We start from the raw sequence: 18,923 nt of genomic DNA on the forward strand, positions 1-18,923 counted from the left end.
TCAGAACGACTGCTTCCTGCAAAGTGTGGGCACACACATGGCATTCAGCAGAGAAACGGAGCTGCCAAGGGGCTGTCTTGCTAGGAGCATCCCATGCCTCGCTCCTAGGGCATGAGGCAAGAGCCCTGCAGAAGCAGAGGCTAACACAGAGAGGAGTAAGGCTGCTCAGCAGGGAGGCTGCTTCTCCCTTTCGGAGGTACCACCCCGCCAGCCCAGCCCCTGCACTCACCACGATGCCCGTGGAGGGGCTGAGGTCCAGCTCGATCACGAAGCGGTACTGGCGGGCCAGGAAGGTGACGCGCGTGGAGGGCACGAGGAGGTAGGGCCGGGGCTGCACGGGCTCGTCGGGCTGCCAGCCGTGGGGCAGGATGCTCAGCACCTCCAGCTCGTTCTCCGACTGCACCTGCGGCGGGGGCACGGCGCTGAGACGGGGCCGGGACCTCCCTGCGCCCGGGGGCAGCACCCCGGGGGGACAGCCCCGGGCCCGTCCCGTCCCGCCCCGTCCCCGCTCACCAGCTCGGGCTCGGGCAGCGCCCAGATGACCTGGTGCAGCCGGCTGAGCACCCAGGCGAGCCGCACGTTGCGGGAGATGCGGTAATCCTTCCTCATCAGCAGGAACACGTGCCCGGCCTCCTCCACCTGCGGGGACAACCACGGCAGCGGCTCGGCTCTGCTCCCGGCCCCCTTCGCCCTTCGCCCCTCGCCCCCCTCCGCCCGCCGCCCCCCTCACCTCGCCCTCGGCCCTCTCGGCGGCCGCCATGTCCGCCCGCCCCCTGCCCGGCCCCGCCGCCTTCCGCCATGACCCGGAAGCGCGGCGCTCCCCTAGCAACCGGCCCGCGCCGCCATGCAGGTGAGGGGCCGGGGCGGCGGGGCCGGGACGGGCCGGGCCGTGTGGGAGAGGGACGGGGCGGGTCGGGTTTGTATTTCCCCTTTGTTTCCCGGCGCGGTGCGTGCCCCCCACCCGTCCCCACAGCCCCGGGGCGGCGGCGCGGCGGTGCCGAGGTGCCCGCGGCCCGTCACGTCCAGCCCCCAGCGGCTTTGGAGGGAGCCTGCAAAGGGAGGGGGGTCCCAGGGGTGCCGCAGGGCTGTGTGCGATGGGTTTAACTCGCCCTGCTGAGAGCTGCCGGGAGAAGCACGGGTGGTCGCAGGGACACGGAACCATCCGGGGTGGAAGAGGGCTCCGAGATCACCGAGTCCAACCTCTGGCCTAGAGCACTAACCAGTCCCCACTAAACCATATCCCTGAGCTCTACATCTAAACGTCTTTTAGAGACCTCCAGGGATGGTGACTCCACCACTTCCCTGGGCAGCCCATTCCAATGCCTCACAACCCTCTCAGTAAAGAAGTTCTTCCTAACATCCAACCTAAAACACCCCTGGCCCAACTTTAGCCCGTTCCTTCTCATCCTGTCACCAGGCACATGGCCCAACTCGTAGTGCTGCCGGTGGTTAACCTTGCACACACACAGAATGCACACAGGCAGGTGCAGACTCGTGGCTTCAGTGCAACCAGGAGCTGGCTGCCCCAGCACAGGACGGAGGGGAGTTGTTGTGCTGTGCTCCTGAGGTGTAACAGCCCCCAGCCTGCTCCGTGAAGCCACTCCGTGGACAGGGAATGGATTTTAACAAAATGGGCTCAGCCATTTCTTCTGAGGTGGCTAAGTGAAGTCTGATCAGCAGTTTTTAAATAAACATAAAGCCTTTGCAGCCTAGCTAGACTATAAATTAAGTAGAGTAGCTTTCTCGTGTACATGCAAAATACTTGATAGTCTCTCCCATTAAGCTCGTGCTAGTTGAGTTTGTTTAAACAGTACAACGACTAACCCAACAGCAAGCATGCAAGCGGCCTGAGTCACCCCATCTGCTTTCCCAATCGGCATTCCCTTTCTATTATTTGATTGCTTTGTCCCACCCTCTTCATGGATTATTGTACAGTGCCTGACTTAAATTAGTAGTTCATTAGGGCTGGGACTTTAATTACATTTTGTGCAATTCTGTTTTATGAATAAGTAAGAATAGATAAGATTTTAGAAGGTTTTTGCAAGAGTCAAAGGTATGACGTGGTGCCTGTGGCAACAGATCACCAGACACCCCCTCACACAGAGAAAAGGTGATTTAAGCAGTGTAGTCCAGAGCTAAAGGCAGGAGGTGGTCTTTGCATGTGTCCAGCTACGTACGGTCTGTCACCTCAGTGCTTCCCATACCTGGGAAGGGAAAAGTCAAATAGGAATTCCCTGGTTTTTAGCAGCTGGTAGTGGCACTAGAGCAGGAAGAAAGTAAAAAGTGAGGTTAAGGGTAGAAACTGGAATCTTTAGGCCACAGACCTGATTGATACTCGTTTTGCAAATGGCTGTGAACACATCACTGTGCCCACGTCTGCTGTCAGCAAGGGTTCAGAGTATCCTAATCTGCTTTGAGATGGGTTAGCATAAATAACTCACAAAGGTGGCGTGAGCCAACATTGATGACTTTGCTTGATGTGGTAAAAAAGCAGATGTAAGAGATAATGTCTTCTCTATTCTCATCTAGATCTTAAAAAGGACAGCTAGCCAGGGATTGGCACAGGTACGTGTCTCTTGCCTAAGTTTTCTTCCCAAGATGACATGTTCCGTGTGAAAATACAGTATTGTTTTCTGCAGGGTCTCTCTTTCCTTCCCCTGCAAAGGAGTCTCTCTGTGGGAGAGATTGGACTATGGATGCGCGTGTGTGGATCGCAGTGGTCTTTGGAGAGGTGTTAAGCTTTGTCCTCATCCCTGTCTTTCCTGCCTTTTTTTTTAGAGAGAAGAGAAGCAGCTGGAGCTGACCCTGGAGGCGCTCATCAGCCAGGTAGCTGACCTGAAGAACTCACTGGTCAGCTTTATCTACAAGCTGGAGAATGAGTACGACCGGCTCACGTGGTAAGGCATCTCACGGAGACAGGGCACCCCTGATTCCTGCTGAAACTCTTCCAGGCTCTGCTCAAGGGACCACAAAGTATAATTAAAAACCACAAGCCTGTTGTCAGTAGACTTAAATTTGCTTTTCACATTTCTGCTGGAGGAGCCACTAAATGTCTGCCACCAAAAAACAACTGAAATCCATTTGTTCCACACTATGCAGTAATGGTCATGCCAAAACCCTGGGAGCTAGGCACTTAAGGGAGCTAGCATAGATGCTTGCATCTGCAGTGAATGGGAACTCCTTGGATAAAGTATCTTTTAAGACCCACATATGCTGTGAAATGAGCAATCATTCTTTCTGCATTTCTTGACCTTTTTGGCTTTCTCTGGCTCCAGAATAAATTGAGTTCTTATGTTTGTGGTTTGCTGCTTCTGCATGTTTTACCAGACATTTTGAGAGGCTTTCAAGGTGGCATTCTTGTCCTGATGGAGCATAAGGATGATATATCTGCAGATTAATAACCTGTGCAGCATCTTATGCAGTAGCTGCCACTGAAGCAAAGCGTCACAGGCAGTTAGCATTAATGTTGCAGAAGGAAAGAGAGGTGATGAATTCCCCAGAGAAAACAAGCTGAGGGGGACCTCCTTGACAAGATTATCAGTTATTTTGCTTCATTATCCCCTAGTCTGGGTAGCCAAGCTATAAATACTGTCTCTCCTGGCTGTATCGCTTAGGAGCTAAATTGTGTCTCAGACCTTGCTTTAGAATTTTACTGGGAGAGTTAGTGATAAGAAAAGCATTGCTTCTGTGTATGGTATGGAAATCCCAAACAACTGCCACTTCCAGTGGTACTTGTGATGTCCCTGGGCTGTTTGCAGCTGTGTGTGCAGGGCCTGGGATTTGTCCGCACCTGCACACTCAGCCCTAGGTTTTACTCCTTAATGTCCAGAGTAGACTGATTGGAGGAATAATAATGTTATTTCCTCACTTCCCAGACGTTTGAGTGAGGAACAGATAAAAGCCATCTGTTTGCGTGCTCTGTCTTCTTTATTTGCTTTCCCAGGCCTTCCGTTCTGGACAGCTTTGCATTGCTCTCTGGACAGCTGAACACTTTAAATAAAGTGCTGAAGCATGAGAAGACCCCACTGTTGCGAAACCAGGTTATCATCCCCTTAGTGCTGTCTCCAGACCGCGATGAGGAGATCATGGTAAGAAACTTCCCAATGAGCGTTGAACTCATTGAAGTGTTACGATGTGCTTATGGACCCACTTCAGTTTGCTATTCTTGCGCTTGGCATTCCTCAGCTCTGGGTGTAAAGAAATAAAAGGTGGTGAGTAATTTTGCCTTGGAGCTGCTTTGCTCAGGGGCTTTCACCTTCCAAAGCTTGCTCTGGATATACTTTACAGGATGTGCCCTTCATAAATACTGTATTTTCATAAAGTCAGGGACAAAGGAGATGGTGTCTTAGTTTGTAGCTGGAAGGCCTCCTTGCCATCTTCTGATCTGACCAGACACAGTACAAATTCCTAGATAAATTCGTGCTCTCCAGTCAGGGTTTCCCCACAGCATGTGAGCAGCCTTGTTCCATGGCCTGTGCCCTGGTCTTGAGCTCTCTGAGTGCTTGCTTGGCTGGAGGAGGAGACCCTGAGCATGGCTTGTCCGACTATTGCAGCGGCAGACAGAGGGGCGCGTGCCCGTGTTCAGCCATGAGGTAGTGCCTGACCATCTTCGAACGAAGCCTGACCCCGAGGTGGAGGAGCAGGAAAAGCAACTGATCACAGATGCAGCTCGAATTAGCCCCGATGTGGCACAGGTAGGTGAAAAAGAGTTTGATAATTAGCCCTAGGGCACAAATGCCATTTAACTCTGTTCCCTTCACTCTTCTATCTGACAGTTATCTTTTTTACTATGCCCTTTTCTGCCTGAGATTTCTCCAGATGACCTTAGCTGAGGTTTGGGTTCATTCAGTCTCACAAAACAGGGGTGTCCAGCCCACTACCTGCTCACAAGAGGTACCATCACACCACAGAAATACGAAGGCCATCTCACCCCTATAATGCCCTTCTGCATGCATTGGAACTGGACTCTTTAGTTTTAACAGACTGTTAATTTACCTTGCTGACTTGTACTGTGGTGGAGATACCCTGGCAGTTACTGTTGGTTTTCATTTTGCAGAAACAGATCCAAAGTCTGAATAAAATGTGCTCAAATCTGCTGGAGAAAATCAGCAAGGAGGAGCGGGAATCTGAAAGTGGAGGTATGTCACTGAGGTGGGAGTGGGGTGCAGGACCCAAACAACAAGCTTGAGAGATGGTGGCAAAGTAGGTAAAGCAGAGAGCCTAAAACATGGGAAATGCAGGTTAGCACAGACTAAAACATTCAGGAACATGCAAGGCTGGCTGTCCTGGAGTCCCCTCATTGGGAAGGAGTCCTGTGAGTGCATGGAAAGGAGTAGGAAGTTCTGTGAAATGGAAAGGAGGGGCAGTTGTAGAAGCATACCTTAGTGTCTCCCCAAAACTACAATTTTTTTTTCTTGGAGTGTTGGATACATATAGAAGTGTATGTAAGCAATTATAAAATAGATGATGTGGGTATATATGAATGGAGGCTGCAGAGGGCAGCCCTTTTGCTTAATAATGGCCTGCGACTCACTGCTACGTCACTTCTCCCTTCACACACTGAGAGAAACGATAGCACTGTCACAGAGATATGCATGATTAGTCCTGTGTTGCTGAATCCAAAATTTTTTAAGCGGATAGCTCAGAGCTCTCAATAGGAAAGGGTCACTGCAGGCAGCATGAGACTCACTGTCACAGTCTAAATAAATACATCTCTAGAAAACAGAATTTAAGAATGTCATAGGACACTTACAGACACCATGCTGCTGCTGAGCCTTGCAACAGGAATGTTGCCATTGATTATTTAGAACCTAATACTTGTTACCTGCCATAGGATTCAGCATGGAAAATAGTGGAGTTGGCTTCTTCTGACTCCCTTTCTTGAGCAGCATGCGCCCAGCTCTCAGTGGAGAAGCTCTTGGAACACCACTGTCCTGGGACTTTGCAGCTTCTTTGGCCCTCCCAGAACTCTTGTTGTACAACGTGTTAGAAGCTGATCTCTATTACACGCAGCAAACTATCAGAAAAGTAAATTCAGGACAAGCTATGCTAGTTTTTGGACTCAACAGCCAGAATGCTCAAAAATCTTTTTTTTTTCTTTTTTTTTTTTCTTTCTACAGGATTACGGCAGAACAAGCAGACTTTCAACCCTGCAGATACCAACGCCCTGGTAGCAGCTGTGGCCTTTGGGAAAGGATTGTCAAACCGGCGCCCCCCTGGCTCTGGGGGATCTGTCCAGTCAGGGCAACCAGGAGCTGGTGCCATCATTGCAGGGGCTTCAGGCATGCAGCAGGTACCAATGTCAGGTGCACCAGCTCAGCAGCAGCCAATGCTGGCAGGAGTGCAGATGGCACAAGCAGGACAGCCAGGTAAATATGCTGCGTATCTGAGAGCGGTTGAAAAGCTAGGAGCAAGAAAGATAAATGCAGGTGCAGAGATCCTTCCCCAGCCACCTTTTAAATACAACCGAGTAAGAGGGTCCTTTCTAGCCTTAATAACTTAAGTCAGATTGTAACAGTGGAGTAATACCTGCTTCAGATTGGCTCAGAGGTTGAAGTAGATCCCAGTCATTCAGCTTCATAACTCACACTGCAATACCTGTTTAATAACAGAATTAGTGAACGTAGGCTTTAGTATGGAGGTAGATCACAGTGTGGTTTTGTAAGGATCTATGCTGGGCGTTTTGCTGTCAAACTAGATTTTGAGGTAGGGAGTAAAGTAGAAAAGTTTGATGGTAATGAATTATTTAAAGTAGGTAAAAAAAAGATGTCTGTAAAGAGTCACAGAAAGATTTCATATTCAAAGTGACTTCACTTAATTATAATAGGTTACATTTGTATTAAATAGAAAGTGAAGCACAATGAGCAAAAGCAATTTGTCTTTACATGCCCAGTACCTAGACTCTAACTTAGTTGCCTGCATTTAGGAAATTAATACATGATACAATAGTTTTGTAAAAACATAAAGTAGCTGTTCAGCTGGGGCTAAAATGCAAACTGAATGTAAGGAATTACTAGGAGAGGAACAGGGAAACAGAGAATATTGTTAGGCCATTATATAATTCCATTGGGCACCCACATTTGCAATATTATGTGCAGTTCTGATCTCTTCTCTGCAAAAAGGTTGTAGTAGAATTGGAAAGGATCAGGGAAGAGTGACAAAACGGCTAAAGGTGGGGAGCAGCTTTCATTGGAAGGAAGACTTCAGAAAGTTCTGATGGTTCATCCTGGGGATAGCTACTGAGGTTAGGCTGGGAGTAAGAGGAGGAAAACATGAAAGCCTATAAAATCCCAAATTGTATAGAGGAAAGAAATGGGGAATGATTACTCGTGATTTCCCACGAAACAAAAGGATCAATGGAAGTGCACTAATGAGAATACTAGCTTGTAGGTTCACAACAAAAGGGAGACACTTTTCTGAATACTAGATAATCACACTGTAGAGCACGTTGCCCAAGTGTGTGGTGGACACACAAAATTTATATGGAATGGAAAAGTAAATTTCTGAATGAAAAATCAATCAGTAGCTAATAATCCTGAAGACACCATCTCTGACTCAAAGTCCTTGAGCTACAATATTGGAAGCCAAGAGTGTATTTTGCAGAAGTATCACTCTAGGCTTGCCCTGTTCTGGTACTCTTCCTTAAATGTCCCCTGCTAGATTCTGTCAGAAATGGGTTTGGCTTGGGGGACTTGCAGGCCTAACCCTGTATTGTCATTCTTGTTTTCATATTAATGGAGATTTTGGATATTGGATATTCTAATTGGTGTTTTTTTTTTGCCTGCATAATGACCGTGTTGTTTAGAAATGAACTTGAGCAACGATATTAATCCTAAGTTAATTGGGTATTTATGTAAGACTTAGAAAGTAATTTCCACTGTCATTTTGAAACAAAGAAGCCTCCTATGATTTCTGGCTGCATACCCACAAACACTGTCTCCATGATGGGAAGACATCCCCTCTTATACAGCATCTGCACACCGAGCTCCATGTGCTGGTAACAAGCACTTGTCCAGCTTGTGTTACCAGGGAGTTCTGATTTGATAAGAGCAGCTGTGCCGTTTGGCCAAAGGTCAATCCCCTTATCCTGGTCCTGATAGTGGCCCACAGTGGAGCCTGAAAGAGTACAAGAATGAAGCGTATCCTGACAGGCACCTCCAGCAGCTGTTGTTTAGGCAAATTTTAAGCTGGAGTTTGGCTTCAGACCAGTGGGTGTAAGAACCATCAGTTTCTGCAGTTCCTTTCTGAACTACAGTTTTGATTCCTGCAAGGCTGGTGGCAAAATGTCCCACAGCATTACTGCATGATTTGTGTAAAAGTTTCCTTTTTATGTTTAAGTCTTTTTCCCAATAATTTCATTCAATGATTCCTCTTTACCCGTGTAGTGAAAAACAGTGAATAATCATTCCTCTGTTACCTTCTCCATACCAGTTTTCATGTTTTGGAATTCTGTCATGTTCTGCTCCCTGTGTACCCCATGTACAGTTATCCTGGGCTGCTAGGATCCCATGTGTGATTGGTGTCAGCAAAGAGTAATGCCCAAGAGTTGGTTGTGGTTAAGAGAAATTAAGAGACCTGAGAGGGGTTTAGTAACGCAAATATATGCCCTGACTACAAATAACGCTACATGGAGGGGGATACAGCCAGTTGCATTTGTCTCTCTGAAATGAAGTGGAGATCAGTTTGATTTCTTGTGTCAGGGCTGTTGGTAGCAACTTCTGTCAAACTGAACAAGTCTCACACTCCTGTAGAAGCCTCCTGACAAAGAGAAAAGCTTGTTTAAGGTGGAAAAAGGACAGAGTTGGTAGGGAGACACGGTACTTGATGTCAAGGAGATTTCTCAACAGAGAAAAGTGCTGATTTATAGGAGAGAGTGATTGTATTAGGTCAGAAGCTGAAAGATGCTGTAGCTCATAAGCCTGATGTGGTGCCTGGGGTTGAAAAGGAAAAGCTTGGACAGGAGAGCAAATATTCTTTCTTACAGCTGATTTTGCACTGCTTGTTTTCTTTTTCTAGGAAAGATGCCAAGTGGCATAAAAACAAACATCAAATCTGCCTCAATGCATCCGTATCAGAGATGAGCCAACGTGAACCAGACCCAGGGAACAGCAGTTACCAACATTGTTCCTGCTGCAGCTACCACACACGGATTCCTTTTCGGACTTCTGAGTTCCTTCACACATCCATACACCATATCCACAGAGCTGGGAGTTATGACACCCTTCCCTGGGTTTTATTTAGTGCTGGGTGGCTTGTGTGGAGCTGCTAGGAGCCATGTCTCCTGGAGACAAGTACTCTGTTCAGCCAGAGCAGCTTTTTTTGTAGTAATAATCTCATTTTCTTCAGGTCTGGCCTGAAATGCACCTACCCTTTCTTGATACAGAACGTGAAGAGCTGCATGGATCATTCTGCTTCTTGTTTCTGTCTTGATTCGAGATGTTCCTAACTGTACTCCATGTCATTGAATAAATACCTTGTTCTGCACACTGTGAGACATTGGTGTCCATCTCTTGGGTCGCAAGTAGTCTCATTTCCCTTTGGGTGAGGCTACAGAGCAGCTCTGATCTGAAACAAACAATAAATTTTAAAGGCTGAGTGCTGGAGCTGCAGGCTTGTGTGTAAAGAGCTGTTATAAAGTGAATCAGCAGAGTACAAACATAAGTAGTAAACATCTTGTTCTTGTTCTTTGTAAACCCATTACAACTGTTCCCCGGAAAGCAAAATACCGGCAACGACTATTACAGGACCCACAGCAAGAAGGCAGCATTTCAAGAACAGAGGCACAGAGCTTTTGCACTCTGATGCTGCTGCAAATCCCAGCTGGATCCGATTTCACTTCGATAATTCCCTGCTTCTGCGTTCCTATAAAGTTCTGAATTAGCCAGGCCATGAGACCTGACCATTTCTGTTCAGAACCGGACGTTGTGAAGCCATCCCTGTTCTAATTTTGGCCCTTTAGCTGTAACATGTAATCTGCTTAATGGAAGATTCCTCTGTGAATTAAGGGTGGGGACAGATGCCTACAAGAGCACGTTGGTACATACTAGCGATCCAGAAGAGAGCCATCTTGCCTCTTGCTGCTCTTGCCTGGACTTCCCCTTTGACTTGTGGTGAAAGCCGGTGCTGTGCTTTACTCAATAGCATCTGTCAGCAATCTTAAGGGTGAGGAAATCTCCACTCAGCAGATACAGCCTGCAGCTGCTCCTGCACCGCTTGCCTCTAAGCTAATCAGATCCAGCTTATTTATGGAGGCTGTTCTCCCAAAATGAAACCTTCCATAAAACTGTGACCAGGGCATCTTGATGTGCAGAGTCTGGGCATTGTCGACCGGAGTTATGGACAGTAATGAATTAAAACCTGTTCCTCAAAGAGGTGCTTTGCCGAGTTATTCTTTGTCGCTGCTTAGAAGTAGCCCTGTACTGAGGTTCTGCAGATGGCTTGCAAAGCGCTGCGCTGGGAAGTAGAAAATTCAACTGGCAGCGCAGCCTGTGCGATAAGCAAAGCGGCTCCATTACAGACGAGCCTGGCTACGTGTCTGCAGCAACATCCTCCTGGCTGGGCTGATGGGGCTGCATTCTGCCCCCAGCGAGCTGCTGGGAGGGCAGGGCCGTGGCCCCGCTGTGAGGGCTTGGGGCAGCGCCTGGAGCTGGCTGAGGGACGGGCTGCGTGTGCCCCGCGAGGGGCTGAGCGCCGCGGGGCGGCTGTTCCCTGCTCCAGCTCACGCCCCTGCTCAGGCTGGGAAGGAAGGCGGAAAAATGTCCGAGGAACTCGTGCCAGATGCGTGGCGCTCGTGGTCCTACGCAGAGCCCCAGCTCTGGGATGCTGCTTCGCTTTGTCCCCCAGCCTGGCTTCCTTATAAAGCTAAAACATTTCGGGGCTGGGGCAGCCTGGGACACAGGCAGAGCGTGGCTGCCTGCCACCCGCCCTAACCTGGCTCTCCCAAAAACGCCTCCAGTGGGGCAGGCCAGACCTTTCACACACTTGGACAGGAGGAAGGGAAATACAGGCAGGGTTTTTTTTTTTTTTTTTTTTTCCGTAGATTATAGAGCTGGGGAGGCCGGCAAGCTCGGCAGCGTAACTTCCTGTATGACACAGCCTGCCCTGAATTAGCGCTTGTGTAAATCGTTGTTAGGAAAACAGTTGATCCTGAGCTGATACAGCCCTGCAGCGGCTGGTAGGTTGTTGCAAAGGTTAATTTTCTCGACTTATTGCACCTTAAGTTGAGTCTGTATTGCTTTAATTCCTTTCACACTGCTGGATCCTGGCCAGGGAGTGAGCCCCTGAGTTGTTAGCCCCATGGAGAGGAGTCAGGGTGTTACACTCGAGCCTTCCTCATCCTTTTTTACAACAAACTGAGCTGATGGAGGTCCCAGAGCCTTTTGCTTTAAGGCTTTTTTTTTTTTTTTTTCTGGTTTCCAGCATTTGGCTCTCATCCAAATATTTTTATGCATTCGTGTCCTCTGGGACGTGGGACCAGGACGCGCCATTCTAGCTGTGGGAATGGGAATTTTGAAGGCAGACTTTAACCCCTCACCCAGCCGCTGACAGTGCTCAGACGTGGACGCAGGGAACAGGAACGGGCCTTTCCCCCACAAAGCCATGCTGGAAATACACGGTCCGCTGACTGTCCCTGTGGCCTGTCAGTCCAGGGGGGTTTCACCGTATCAGAATAAAAGCACAGCCCTGCATGGCCAGGGCCGAGCCCTGAGCCCTGCTGCAGCAGCAGCCCCAGCAGATGCTCGGGGCCGGCTGTTCTCCCCGCCAGCACGGGGACGTGCTGCACGCAGAGCCCCTGGGACTCCTTCTCCTGCCTTGTCCCATCGCCTGCCTCCTCCTAGCAGGATAATTTCGGCAGGGAGGAGGCTCACCCGGCACAGCAGGCGCTGCGGGGCTGTCTGTGCTGCTCTCCCCCAGCCCCAGGGCAGCAGGCCGGCCCGCAGCAGGCGATGGACGCCTCTTGCCCTGGGGATCCCGAAGGCTCCACATTGCTGCCGTGCCCCCGGCTCCCAGGACAGCACGCTTTACCTGTCATCGCTTCGTCTCCTTCCAGGCCATCAGCTTTATGCTGTTCAGCATTCCCTGATAGCAGCAGGTCGGCGGTGCCAGCTCCCCGGGGAGCATCGCCTCTGCTGCCTCGCACCCGGCCAGGTTGTCAGCAGCTTGTTCCTTGAGCGCTGCCGTCCCAGCCAGCTCTCCCCCGGAGATTTAAGGCTACACGATGCCAGAAGAGTTATCATGTTAGCTTGACAGCTTTACTGCCTGATGATTGGTATTTATATTTTTCTGCTTTAAGCGTTTATTGATACGATCGCATATTTTCCTGTCATTGCTGTGCATGGAATGACTGTCGAACAGACACACCTGTTTACAAGGCCATCCTGTTTACTTTGCTAAAATGCTGGCATAACATCAGCTTTCTTGGCCTCTGGAGCTTCTCCAGTCCTCCTTGTCAGCATTTTAATAATTCATATATATATTAATTCAGAATACGTATCTGTGTTTAAATTTAGAGGTGCAGGGTACGCAGACTTTCTGTATTTTTACCATTTGCCTTGTGAAACCGCTTTTGAACATCTTCCTGAGTTACTGTCAGAGTGGAAAGCGTTTCACCCTTCTGACAGGAACACTTCATCTGCCTTCCTCCCGGGCACAGGACCGGGGGATTTATTGCCTTTCCTTCCTGCCCAGCTCACGCCAGTTCCACCGCTCCCACCACGTTCCCTGCGGCCTGTCCTGCTGCTGCCCTGGGCTGTTCCTCCAGTTTGGAGAGGTTTGGGGAGGTTTGGAGGGGTTTTGGGAGGCTTGGCAGGGTGCCTCCGCTTCCTGAGGTGCATCCTCTCTGCATGCACCGAGCAGCACGGCTGACATCTGCTGTGTGTTTGTTCTCCTGGCACGTCCCCAGGCGGAGATGTGCCCGCAGGTGTCTCGTTTTCATTAAAAAAGAAAACACAGATGGGTTTTGGTGTTTGGTTTGTAACCTGCAGGTCTTTTTATGGAAAAGGTGAGGTATGTAAGGGTAGCGGAGATGTGACTGAAAAGGCAAGCGGGATGGCCGAGGGAAGGGAGCTTTTGCAGGTTTTTACTCTCCATACCGAAGCCAAGGCAGGGACCCGCTGTCTGCGGGACTGGAGGTTTCTGCTGGTTGGGCTGAGGGAGCCTGAGTGCTTTCTCACTAGGACAGACAATGGGGTGTGTGCTGCCAGGATGCGATGAGCCAAGTTTTGCATCTGCATCATCCTCGAAGCAGCTTCACCTGCAGTCCACAGAGGCACAAACACATGGACACGGCAGCAAAACAAACTGGAAAGCAAAAAGTTCAAAAACTGCTCGTAAGCCAAACACACAAACTGAGGAAAATGGCAGAGGTGGAAGCAGGAGCCCCCTGTGAGCTTGGTGGCCCCAGGAGAGCCAGGTCCCGTCCAAGTGACTGTCGGTGTCTAAAAATGAATATAGGGGCACTTTGGGAAAATTCCCCAGAGCCTTGCAACCCAGCACAATAAATCTTCATCTACCTCGGAGGTAAATGTTACCGCTTTGTGCCTCACATAGACGCTGTAGAGGTAAAAGCATGCTCTGGAGGAGGATATTTGGAAATATTTGTAATATGTGCCGTAAGAATAGTTCAGCCTGATGTGATCCCACAGTGTATTTATTGCCCTTACGACACTGGATCCATGAACGTCGCCTTGGTGGAAACCTGCACTCAGATATTAATAAAAACCTTCTGCAAAACATTCGGGGGCAACCCTGCACACGAGGGAATGCCGAAGGCCTACGCAAATTCTGTTGGCTGGCCTCCTGGAAGGAGAAGCGTTTGTCTTTTTTTGTCCGTGTGTCAATGTGGTTTTTGTTTTGTTTTTAAGAAAGGAAATTACTGTGTGTATTTTTCTGACGGAGACACATACTTTCCAAAGTCAGGGGATCAGGAGCTGGTTCCTGCAGCGGCTCTCTTGTCCGGGCTGCTCTGATCCTGTCCCTGCTTTGCAGGTTCTCTGTGAGGCTTCTTCCTCTGCTGCCTCCACGTCCCAGCAGCTTCTGCAGATCGGAGGTGGTGCTAAGGCCCTGCTGTGCTTTGTGGCATGGCAGCTCCATTTCTTCTGAGCAAGGACTGTGTCCCACTGTAATTCTGCACTTTTCTCATCGAGTGTTCACGGGCCAATTTGGGGGCCAAAGGGCTGCGTGATGGGTGTCATTTCCTTGCTGAAGCTGCAGTGTTCCCAGGATGTTGCTGGTCTGACCCCAGACCTGTCCCTGCAATGCCTACTGCCAGGCTAAGGGAATGCCAAAAAATAGGAATAGACCTCGTGGCTGTGCTCCAACCCATGTTTTGAACATGCAGACCTTTCATCTTCATGCCCTGTGCTCGGTGTCTTTCCTGAGATCGAGTACAAAATGCTTGTCCCCACGCACTGTGCAGGCAGGAGGGCACCCGAGGAAGCCTGTGGTGTTCGCCAGGAGCAAGACTTTTTTGGAGAGATGAGCATTTGCAAAAAGGAGGCTGCTACGTTCTCTGCCCACTATCTTGGAGCAGTTTACTGCGTATCTCTGTTTCCCTCCTGGTTGTATCTGTCCCTTCAAGGGAGGACGGTTGCTGCCAGCTATCTGGGAGAAACACTGCAGCCCCTCACGGTGGGAGCTGCCCTGCTGCTGCTCTCCTCTGTCCCTGTGCCCCTGGGCCCTGCCAGGCAGGTGTGGGAGCCCAGGACCCGCCATGGACTCTCTTTTTCTCAATTTGCTTTTCCTCATCTCCCGTTGTGGATCTTGAGGGATGTGCTGTGCCGCTGACTGCACCGGAGGAGAATATCAGAAGCAGAGAAGATGCCAGGAGGGCTGGGGAGGACAGCAGCCAGCGGGGAGCAGGCAGCGTCCCCCACCAGGCTGCAGCCCGGACAGGCAGGCAAAGCCCATCGCGGGCTGGAGCTCAAACACGGCCTCATTTCACAGCAAAACAATCCCTCTTTGTGCAGCCTGTTCTCCCAGAACAATCCCCTGTTCTGACAATGTCCTTTCTGTGGCTTAGTCCCCGCAGAGCGAGCAGCAGCGCGCTCAGCCCGATGCCTGGCAGCTTGCAGCAGCGCCTGCCTGCAGCCCCACGGCCGAGGTGCAGCACCCAGCACCCCTGCGGGGCCAGCCAGCCTCCGCACGAGGCTGTGCTCACTGCAGGTAAAGGCAAAGGCTTCCCAGGAAAAGCCCCGGCACAGCTGAGGGCACCTGGGAGGTGTTTTTCTTCTGGTTTCACTCATTCCATGGCAATGCTGCAGCACGCGCTGGGAGGGCAGCCCTGGGGCATGGTTAGGGGTGGCAGTCACCACATCAGCCCATATCCCCAACCACCCGTTGGGAGTGGAGAAGTGGCCGGGCTTTGAGGAGCAGCTCCCAGGCTCCAGGCAGTCTGGGACGGGTTGCTGGAGCCCATCCACCGCTGCGGGCTCTAAATCGCAGAGCCCAAATGAGATGGCTTCAGCGAGAGAGGGAGATGCTGGGGATGAGCACGGCCGGGGCTTTCCCATCACCTGCATTTTCTCTCTTCCTGACCACGTGCCCGTGAGGCAGCTTTGGAAGCTCCCTGTGATGGGGCCGTTTTTTGGTTCCTACTGGGGGCAGAGCTCAGAGAGCTGCTGTGGTTTCCTGCTGCAGGTGGACACGTGTGAAGGTTGGCACTGGCAAGGAAGAAGAAGGGGATGTTTTAGCAGGTCTAGTGGCTTCTGGCATGTCCTTAGAGGGTCCCAGGGTGTCACGTATTGCTGGAGTCATGTTGGCAGCCTGTGATTGGGGTGTCAGGGCTCACGCCAGCGAGGCTGCTGGCTTTTATGCAGCTGATAAACAGCTCTTGTCATGGCAGGAAACCGCAGTCATGCATGTTGCCCACCCGGCCGGCAGGCAAAGTTCAGCAATTAAGCACAGCAGGGTGAAAGTCTGCTATCAAAGCACCCGAGCTCAGCCACCACAGTGCCCACAAGCTTTGCTTTTGTCTCACAGGACACCTTGTTCCAGGTGATGTTTTAAAGGGAAACGACAGCGCCGTGCCACAGCTGGGATCTGAGCGGGGTCATTTCGTGGCTGCTGCCTCCAGGAACGGCGTGAGCTGTGTCCCGATAGCTCGAGGGGCTTCCAGGCACTTGGGATGCTGAGGCTGATGGTATTTCGTTCCTCTGGCCAAAGGGAAGAGTGCAGTGCTGACAGTGCTGGGGTAATGGGCCTTTACTGCCAGGGTGATGTGATCAGCACGAAGAGAGGCAGGTTTGTAGAGATGAGTCACTTCATGCTGATAACAGCCCTGGAAGGAGGCAGCGTCTCAGCCACACATGCGCACTGCACACAGCCTATCTGCCCATCCTCGGCTGTCGAAACCGTGAGTGGGCATTGTGGCATTTTGTAGTCTTTCAGGCTCCAAGCAGTGTGTATATCTCCACTTTTAGTGACTACAAAAGCCCTGCTTTATTCTTTCAGTAGTAGACAGGTGATGTAGGAGCATCTCTTTGGGGCTCTCAACATGATCAGCTTCTCATTTCTCATCTTGAAGTTATAGAGAAAGTGTGCAGCAATGATACATGACTGATAGTGCTTTAGGATCCAACCTCAGGAAAAAGGGAGAAGGATTAAACCACATTACAGAGTCAATTTACATGCAGGGTTTCTATCTGACTGCATGCATAATCCCTGGCTTTTCAGGATTAAAAAGAAAAAGATAGGGGGAACCTGGACATCATCTTTTCAATCCCCAATTAGGTATGTGAATTTGCTAATTATGTGTGTCAAAAGTCACAGAAGAATTAGAGAGCCAAGAGTACCTATGCTTACTTTTCACTTAATGCATCTTATCTATTATCTTTTAGATTTTTTGAGTTGAATAATGTCAATATTTTGCCAACAAGAAACTCATGATTCAAGTTTTGAGTATTAAAAAAAATATATCATAGCTATAAATTCAGTAAATGATAAGAAAATATAAATGTATTATATAAATCAGACATGAGCTAGAAGATACTTTAGGTTCTTAGAAATCCAAGATCTTGAGAATTTCTACCTCTGCAGTAAAAACTGAAAAGCTGTTAATGGAGAACATTGACTGATCTTACTGCCTGGAGGGGCTCACGCCCCACGTATCCCCCCAGCTGCAGGGTGACTCCAAGCCATTTTCCCAGACTGGCAGGAGCAGAAAAGCTGAGAGACTTTGCTGTTTCTCCCACTGAGAAACCGCACCGGCATCTCTCATCACATACAGATGAAATTATTGTCACTAATCCCTAAGGTCATAACCCCTCATTGAACTTCATTCCTATTTTATTGCTCAGTTCCTCCAGACCTTCCCATCTGATAGTCCGATAATCCTCTGTGCTGAATACCTCCAGCCTTGCGCCTTCAGCAAGCTCCATTAGCGCACACCTGCTTTTTGCACCAAGAGGAGGCAACGAGGAGAAGGAGAGCCACATCTGGCTGTGCGAGAGTACAGGTAACAACCGGGGGGTGGCAAAACAGAAAGGCAGAGTGCAGAGACTCACACCCATGGCCACCTGAACGGACTCCCATGCTGAGAAGGATCAGCAGTCCCTCACTAAAACCAGCGTTGTGCCATTCTCCCAGATGAGTGATGGAGGAAGAAGCCCAAATTCCCCAGAGCCGGTGCCCGGTGTGCCTCAGCCAGGCTGTACGCAGCCCATGCTGCTGCATGACAGCCAGGTTGTTTCTTGAATTGCAGGTGAAGAGTTAATGACCCGCAGGGCTTTGCCCGCAGGAGAGGTTGCACACGTGCGACACGATCCTCTCTGGTTCGCAGTCCCGGCTGCTGCCAGGGACACGCTCGGCTGGCTGCTAACAGCCTCTCTCCATGCAGGCAGGGTTCCAGATCAAAGCAGATTATCCATTTATAAAAGTGTCTCTCCAGACACTCCGGGAATATCAGCCTGTGCACGACAGGCTGTGTCACTCTGTGGCTTTGCCTCCTTCATCCTCACCTTCCCCAGTTTTTGAGGGATTTTCTTTGCTCTGTGTGTTCAAGCTACCCCGCTCCCAAAGACGCCAGAAGGCAGGAGCTCCACAACACGCAGCAGATTAACCAAGTCCTTGCTGGAGACCTGACCCTAAGGGTTAGGAGGGGGCTCTACATCCCCCCAGTAACTGGGTGCTCTGGTGGACATAGGTCCTTGCAGCTCCTGGAGCTCCTGCCCTGGCTGGTACAGCTTCAGGGACGTGGTGGGAGAAGGACTCCAAGGAACTGCAGACACCCACAGAGCATGAGAAGTGCAAATGACACGCAGACAAGGGAAACCCATTAAGCAAATGACCATGAAAAGGAAACAAACAAACAAACAAACACAACTAATAGAGGAGAAATCAAATGAAGAAATACATTTGCTGTGTTGGAGAGCTGACGGCACAAACAGAAGATGAGGAAGCAAGGAAAGCTAAAGAGCAAATACCCCACAGGAATAGTGGTGGAGACAGCAGACACAACCGGGAACTACAGGACTGAGAGAGAGGAGAAAGGAATTTAATTCAGAGCAGAAGACAGTGACCTGGAAATTTATTCCACCAGCAGGAAGAGGCTGGGCTGTGCAATTTGGGGCTCATTGTTAGAGCCTGACAAGCCTGCCAGCAAGGGTGGATCCAGAGGAGAGAAGGAATGCTTGGAGAAAGCTCTGAGATGTGGGATACAAGGCTGAAAAGTATCTGGTAGGGAATGGGAAGGAATCTGCTGGTGACGCCTCATTTCATGACAAACAACACGATTTCCACTTAACTGGACCAAGAAGCAACTAAAAGATTGATGGTTCAAATTAAAAGGAGGACAAGCTAACAAAAATATAAAATAAAATAAAAGGTGAACAGAACAAACAAGATTGATCCCTATACTTAACAGGGGAGAAAAAGTGATCCAGACAGCTGCAGGCCTGCCAGACTGATGTTAGCATTCAATTAAAGAG

At 49.9% G+C, this 18,923-nt stretch overlaps 2 protein-coding genes and 1 long non-coding RNA gene across 12 annotated transcripts in view; 1 reads left to right on the forward strand and 2 right to left on the reverse strand.

Annotated features, from left to right (window-relative positions):
* The window catches only part of SZT2 (SZT2 subunit of KICSTOR complex), a 55,765-nt gene extending 54,907 nt beyond the window's left edge, over window positions 1-858 (reverse strand). For all 9 annotated transcript variants that reach the window (XM_068689773.1, XM_068689768.1, XM_068689765.1 and 6 more), the window contains exons 1-3: window positions 731-858; window positions 514-639; window positions 230-403 (exon numbers count right to left, since the gene is read on the reverse strand). In XM_068689773.1, the coding sequence (XP_068545874.1) occupies window positions 230-403; window positions 514-639; window positions 731-760 (330 nt within the window). In that variant the 5' untranslated portion in view covers window positions 761-858. The remainder of the gene's footprint in view (window positions 1-229; window positions 404-513; window positions 640-730) is intronic.
* Window positions 720-9,483, forward strand: MED8 (mediator complex subunit 8). The gene is made up of 7 exons (XM_068689775.1): window positions 720-850; window positions 2,779-2,897; window positions 3,944-4,088; window positions 4,554-4,694; window positions 5,057-5,138; window positions 6,120-6,368; window positions 9,016-9,483. The coding sequence occupies exons 1-7, from the start codon at window positions 845-847 to the stop codon at window positions 9,078-9,080; spliced, it is 807 nt and encodes a 268-aa protein (XP_068545876.1). The 5' UTR covers window positions 720-844; the 3' UTR covers window positions 9,081-9,483.
* On the reverse strand, window positions 9,021-12,365 carry LOC137860033 (uncharacterized). 2 transcript variants are annotated; one of them, XR_011098712.1, is made up of 2 exons: window positions 12,025-12,365; window positions 9,021-9,564 (listed from the first exon to the last, which is right to left on the reverse strand). It is a non-coding gene; the product is annotated as an uncharacterized lncRNA (long non-coding RNA). The 2 variants fall into 2 exon arrangements; XR_011098713.1 differs by lacking the exon at window positions 12,025-12,365 and adding an exon at window positions 10,044-10,867.
* Between the last annotated feature and the right edge of the window lie 6,558 nt (window positions 12,366-18,923).

Source organism: Anas acuta, chromosome 8 (genome assembly GCF_963932015.1).
Source record: "Anas acuta chromosome 8, bAnaAcu1.1, whole genome shotgun sequence".
NCBI classification, from domain to species: Eukaryota; Metazoa; Chordata; class Aves; order Anseriformes; family Anatidae; genus Anas; species Anas acuta.